The 7,109-nt window shown below is 30.5% G+C and overlaps 1 protein-coding gene across 1 annotated transcript; it reads right to left on the bottom strand.

The window, feature by feature from the left end:
• Nucleotides 1-614: 614 nt before the first annotated feature.
• On the bottom strand, nt 615-2,636 carry LOC107891762 (60S ribosomal protein L11). The gene is made up of 5 exons (XM_016816655.2): nt 2,482-2,636; nt 2,269-2,376; nt 2,132-2,174; nt 1,851-2,046; nt 615-951 (listed from the first exon to the last, which is right to left on the bottom strand). The coding sequence occupies exons 1-5, from the start codon at nt 2,482-2,484 to the stop codon at nt 753-755; spliced, it is 549 nt and encodes a 182-aa protein (XP_016672144.1). The 5' UTR covers nt 2,485-2,636; the 3' UTR covers nt 615-752.
• Between the last annotated feature and the right edge of the window lie 4,473 nt (nt 2,637-7,109).

The following is a 7,109-nucleotide window of genomic DNA, read 5'->3' as shown; positions in this document are numbered from 1 at the left end:
AAGAAAAAGAAAAAAGAGCAAATAATGCATGTTATAGTATTAAACACTGACATTTAACTTTAGGTGACATTATAACTACTAAGAAATATCTCTAAACCACCTTTCTTTAATTGGGCAGATATACCAATTACATATTTTAAGCGTTACAGATTGAATGTTAGTCCAATTAGTAGTATTGTTGAAACAATAATCAACTAATGTTGTTTGAATTGAATTAGATCAAAAACCGGTCAAGATATGGTTTGAAAAATAGTTTTGAACCTGTTAAACTGGGAATTAAACCGAAATTTTTAATATTTTACAAAATGATTGAACCAATCAAATAAGTGAACCGGTGACATAATCAATTCGACCACTATTCCGATTTATAAAACATTGCAATTAAAAAAATTTGGATTTAAAAAACATTCCGATTTTAGAATGACATTTTTAACATCAAATTCCGGGGTTCAGATGATTTTTGTAGCTTCTACGCATATAGTAGAGTGCATTGAAAACATGGTTAACCAAACCATTATAATGGCTCTCTCAAATGTTATGACTTTATTTTTAACACTAGCTCAAAATATTTGAATAGACATTGTATTTTCCAAGTGCTATATTAAATGAAGCCATTTAATCCAACAGCAAAATTACTTTAGCATTTCACAAATCTCTTCAGCCAAACTACAACTGATACACAAACTTAAAACCAAAATCAAGTAGCAAAAATCTTAAAAACAACTCGATTGATCTTGTTTACCTGGCCATTCCTAAGCTCCGATATTTTGAGACTTGTTAAGGATAACACCTTCATATTTGACTTGGAACCACTTCATGGAATCCTCCTTGGTGACTCGGTGCTGAATACCGACACGTGACTTGCACCTGCGGCGACGACCCACACGGTACCCAGCTCGTTCGAGAACAACATAGAAGTCCATACCATAGATACCAGTTGAAGGGTCATACCTAAAAAGCAAACACAAATTGTAATTTATACCTTTATTAGACATCCCTCTCAACAATGTTGCTCGGACTCTTCATTTTGTTTGATGCATCCGTGTTTTGACACAAAGTAGGACACGGATATGGATATAGGAACCTCCATAGACCCTCTAAATACATGAACATACCCGAATCCAATACATATACACAAGTCCAAGTATCATAGAACCAGAACAAGTGCTAAGTGTAACAACTTGATGATTGCATTTACTTTTTTCTATCTTATAGCATCATCCTAAAGGAAGATTAATTGGGGAAACATCTCCATTCTTAAATCCTAATATCAATTCCAATCCCAGGCTTGTATTAAAACGCATTGCGGGGTACAAACAAGTGCGTTTCATTCAAGTAATTATCTAATCACAATGCACAAATTCTCAATGAATATCAATGACTTAAACCAAATAAAAGGTCCCAAACTTGGTCTATTATGTTCATTAACATCATAAAAAAACATCAATTACATCCTAATAACAATTTCAACTCCAAAGTTGTCTAAAGAAGCTTTGCAGGATATGAAAACACAAGTGCATTTCCATTCAAGTAAATTGTTGTGTTGTAATCACAAAGTTCAAATGAAAACCAATGACTCGAACCCATAAAAAATTCAACTTAGTCTATTGTATTCATTAACATCAACATAAAAACATCAATTACTTCCTAATAACAATTCCAACCCCAAAGTTCAATTAAAAAGCATTGCAGGATACACAAATGCAAATGCATTTCCATTCAAGTAATAATTGTGTTTTAATCACAAAGCTACAAATGAAAATCAATGACTTAAACCCATTATAGATTACAAACTTAGTCCATATGCTCATTAAGATAAACATTAAAAAAACATAAAATAAAATACTTACTTGATACCAAGATCAATGTGCTCTTGGATACCGAATCCAAAGCAGCCAGTATCACTGAAGTTCCTCCTCAAAAGCTCATATTCCTTAACCTTCAAACCACTCTCAAGAAGCTGCATAGCTTTCTCCCCCCTCACAGTCACATAACAAGCAATCTTCTCATTACGCCGAATTCCAAAAGATCTCACAGTGTATCTAGCTGATAAAACCAAACCCAATTTTCATTTTGATTATCAACAAAAAATTAATGTTAAGAAACAGCATTGGTTTCAAGAAGTTTTTACCCTTGGAGAAGACTGGGGTTTGACCACTGAGCTGTTCCAAGACCTAGAAAGAGCAAAAATGAATCAACAAAGGCTGAATTTAAAAGACTTTGAGGGGTGAAAATAAAAGGGTTTTTCTTCTTCCATCTGTAGGTCACCTTGGCGGCACGTGTAAGACGATCGCCGCTCTCACCGACGGAGATGTTGAGGACAAGTTTCTGGACTTTGATCTCCCTCATTGGGTTCGAAAGCTTCTTCTCTGATGCCTTCCATAATTACAAAAAAAAAAAAGTTACTGAAGCATGAATTAACGTAAGAGAAATGACGTTTGAATGAAGAGAATAGATTGAAAAAGAGAGAATGAGAGCTACCATGGCGAAGCGGAAGGGGTTGAGAGCAGCGGGGGTAGAGTTACGAAAATGGCAGCTGCGTTATAGATGCGAGTTTAAAAGAGAAGAATTTAGGGCTTTCTAGGGTTTTATATCAGCTCCGATTTTACAACTTTGTCCTTTATTTTTTAAATAAAAAGGTTAATTTCACCAAAGGCCCTGTGACTTGGATTTTAAATTGACGACAAATTTCGTAATATTCTAATTAAATAAATTGAAAATTTAGTGGTAAATTTATATTAGAAAATTTCATAATATAATATAATTATGTTGTTTGATAAAAAGTGAATATTGATTTTTAAAAGATTAATTATTTTTAATTTTAACCTTATTAATATAATATTTTATATTATTTTAAATAATTTTAGATTAAAAATAAATATAGTAATTTAATATCTCATTTTTAATAAAAATTAATATTTTATTTTATTTTTTTAATAAAATAAAATCAACTCAATATTTTCTAATAAGTAGCTATCTACCTGCTTATCTTATTCTGCACTTTTTTGTTGAAACTTGTCAAACATATTTAAACTATTAAATGTTAAAAATTTTCATTTTCAATGAAATTAAAATTTTAAAAATTTCAATGATTTATCAAACACACCGTAAGTTATTAAAGTATCGGTATCGTAATTTCTATTTACCTAGTTATTAGCCTGGACATTAAAAATCAATTCTATTTTGACATGAAACATATTTAAAATGAAGTATGTACCCACTGGTCACTACATTGATAGTTTAAATCTAAGTGTTACTAGAAAAAAAAAACTTTTTATAATTTTATTTGATTTTTTTTAACATGTTCAATTTAAATTGTCTATGGAATTAGTATGCACGTGTTTACAATTTAACTCGTATGTTTTAAATATATTGTGCATTACATCTAAATTACCATTTAACACATAATTGAAAAATTGGTTAAAGAAAAGATATGATCGATAATATTTTAAAAATACAATCAGCATGTTCCACAGTTTAAAAATCAAGTAATAATTTAAAAGCATTTAATGTAATTAATCCTAAATCTAACAATATTAATGTTTAATCAATGCAAAAATAAACAAATACAGAATAAACATGAAACTTGCATCTCCAAAATCTTTTGCACTAGTTCTCATAGAGGAAGGAAGCTATCCAGCCATCAAGTATTCAAGTGAAAGCTTGTAAATAAATAAAAGTCGATTATATTGTTGTGCTCTGGCATAAATACAAGACTTATCCAACTAAGTGCGTCGATATACCAATTGAAAACCATTATCCAAAAAGTTTGCCAAGATGGAACAATGTGACCATGAATAATACCATATTGAATTGATGAGAAAGGTGACCCATTTAAGACTTGGCTTCCATACATTATGGATGTGGTGGGGTTCTCTTGGGGACATTTGGCAATGCCAATTGGTTAAATGGAGTTCGTCATCAAAGCATCTGTTAGCAAAATTAGAGTCCAGTTATTAACAATTGATCAATGTGATATATCTTTGGTGAGTTTTTGAATCTGTTAGTGTCATGGTTATCACTAATTTATCTCTTGTAACACTCTTTTACCCGACCGTTCGCCGGTCTGGGCACCGAAATGTTATATTCGTTGCCGAAGTACCTTCAGAGAAATCCAGTTCAAATACTCTTCCTAATCAAATTAACAGAACAATTTGCAATTAATGTTAAATTTCTAATTTCATTCCAAGCTTTAATCGAGCTTTCGTTAGCTCTTTCAATAGTTTATAGGTCATTTAGGACTTATTTGCAAACTTTTTAAACTTATAGCAATTTCTTAGCATCACACTCTTCTACTATTTTCCTCCTCTCCGTTCCACATCTTTTATATACATGTGTGTATATGTATATTATAGTATGCTTATGTATAACATTAATTAAAATTTCTCTCATTTCATACATATTCTTATAAAGGTTGTCCATTTGAGTGGTAATCATTAAATTATTTATATCTCAGTTGACGGAATTTCAAATTAAGATATGTTTTTTGTTTTTTTTAAACTAGACTCAATGATTTTTACCATAAAAAATTCAGAATTTCTACTTAAGCCAATAAATACATTTTTTTCCTTCAAATCTTCCCTTGTTCTACATCTAGTCAACTTTGACCATTCTTTACTAAAAGTTAATTATCTAATAGCACAGGTCTTGTATTATGTTGTCATTTGTTTTCCTTAAAAATAGACTCACTAAAATTTTATTCATATAAATTTAGGGCCAGTTCTTCATTGCTTAAAAAAAAGCACTTCTAACTTCAAAAGCACTTTTAAAAGAAAAGCTGTGAAGAACAAACTGCTTTTGGCTTAAATTTTTAACTTTTTAAAAGTGCTTTTGAAAAGCACTTCTGAAAAGAAGCTGAAAAGGAAAAGCTAAAAATTTTAGTTTTTTCTCTCTCAAAAGCACTTTTGGTGCTTAATTACTTTTTCACCCCTCCAATAACATGGCTTTTTTTTTCTTGGTGCTTAATTACAATTGTGTTAAAATCATTAATTAAAAATAAAACATATTTTTTAAAATACTAATTACAAATATTTAATGGTTATATTTAAATATTTAAAATATAGTTTATATATTCTAATTAAATTTTATAAATAATTAATATTTATTGCTTAAAATATTTAAAATTTATATTTCATATATTAAAATATTAACAACAAGTTATAATAATTTTTTTATATTCTTACTAAAATATAATAATATTAACTAATTTAAATATTATTTAAATGCATATTTGTTACTTGATAATAACATGTCTAAAATTGACATTTTATTTCTCAAAAGCACTTTTTGACAGCAATGCTAAACACTCAAATTTTAAACTAAACTTTTCAAAAGCACTTTTCCACAGCACTTTTCAAAAGCAATGAAGAACTGGCCCTTAATCTCCTAAACATTTTTGTAAAATTTACTATAATTATTCAAAGTTAGAACAGGAGAACCAGAAATCATTCTGACCTTGTCTCACAAAAATCTATATATCTCATAATTTTCAATTTTATTACTTACATTGTTTCTTTCATGAAAAACTAGACTCGTTAAGTTTTAATTTCATATTTAATTCAACCTCTAAATCAATCTCTACAATTTTTGGTGAATTTTCAAAGTTAAACTACTGTTTCTATCCAAACTGTTTTGATGAATATGTTTACTTAAAGTATCTGTACTTCACTTAAAGTATTAAAGTATTTGTACATTGCTTAAAGTATGGACACTTTTCTCAAAGTATCGGTACTTTTATTATAGTGTCAATACCTTTATCCTGGTATCGATATTGTTTTACAGTTAGATGCTTTGAGAATTTAAAAAGAATCCAATCTAGGTTATTTAATCTTAAACCCATTTTATTTCAGTAAATTTTATAAAATTAACAAAAGTATTCAGATTCTACAATTAGGTCCACTTATGTTCACAATTAAATTTAACCTATGTACTATCATAGCCAGTATATACTTTCATTAATTACTATCATTTCACTTAGCATACCTTTCACTTTCATATATCTTTCAGTTGACCTCCATAGGCTATTATGTGTGCATTCGTCACGGACTTTGATCTGCAACCCATAATATTCTCCCCCACCCGTTCCTGCGACGCCCTCATCATGTCCTTAGAACAACACTAAACTACCATAATGTCTCAGTTGATCCCCAATTAGTCTCGAAAGTACCACGATGCCTTGATTAATCCCCAACTAGTCTCTCTGTTGGGTAGTTTCCTCTCTTGAAACATTTTCCTCAGCTTATGTCCCTATTGTCATCCAACTCGAATTGATTCTCCCCTTTGTACATATCGGTCATAAGAGCCCACCGCTCTTACTTGCCCCCATTGCAATTTGCCTTGATCAATATCCCCTTGGTCCATACAAATAGGCTTTGACATGCCTACATTGAACATTTGGTTAACCTTGAGTATTGTCACTAACTTTGGTTTGTAAGTTGTTTAGCTTACCAACTTCAAGACTTTAAAAGGGTCATTATGTCTTTACCAAGCCAATGGTAAGTCCTATTGAAAAACACTAGAAAAGTGTTTGAGATGTATCTCACTCGTAACATTCACTTGATTTAACTGTCTAGTTTGCACTACTTCTTTACCAATAAAGTTAGATGCAAAACACACCTCTCTCATAGGTGGTAGCCCTATTGATAAAATCTACATGTGCAGGTGTCACGTGCCAAGACTACTAGTACTAATATCACTCTCGAGTCTTAAATGTGAACCATGAATGTGAACCATGACACAAGTAGGGGAAATCAAGTGGTGTATTAGACATTTACTAGTTATTTTTCACTTTCTAAAATGATGCGCACCCAGTCAATTGAGTCATAGTTTGGTTGGCATTGGCATTATTGTTAGTACAAGAAGACGTGAATTCGAGAGCATTGAAATATATTTATCTTCCTATTTAAGGGTTTAGGAGGGATAATAGGTAGTTTTAGGCTTTATATAAAAAGATGATAGACACCCTTAAACTGTATACACTATGGATGCCAATGATGGAATTTAAAAAGTACCTCTTGTAAATGAAGAGTTGAAGCAAACTAAACGTCTGTCTAAGTAACGTTGGCGTGAAAATGAGTGATCAAAACAAAAAGAATTTTATGTTTTGTTTG

This window comes from Gossypium hirsutum, chromosome D09 (assembly GCF_007990345.1).
Source record: "Gossypium hirsutum isolate 1008001.06 chromosome D09, Gossypium_hirsutum_v2.1, whole genome shotgun sequence".
NCBI classification, from domain to species: domain Eukaryota; kingdom Viridiplantae; phylum Streptophyta; class Magnoliopsida; order Malvales; family Malvaceae; genus Gossypium; species Gossypium hirsutum.
Note: the sequence above shows the minus strand (reverse complement) of the source record. Positions and strands in the feature narration are given on the sequence as shown.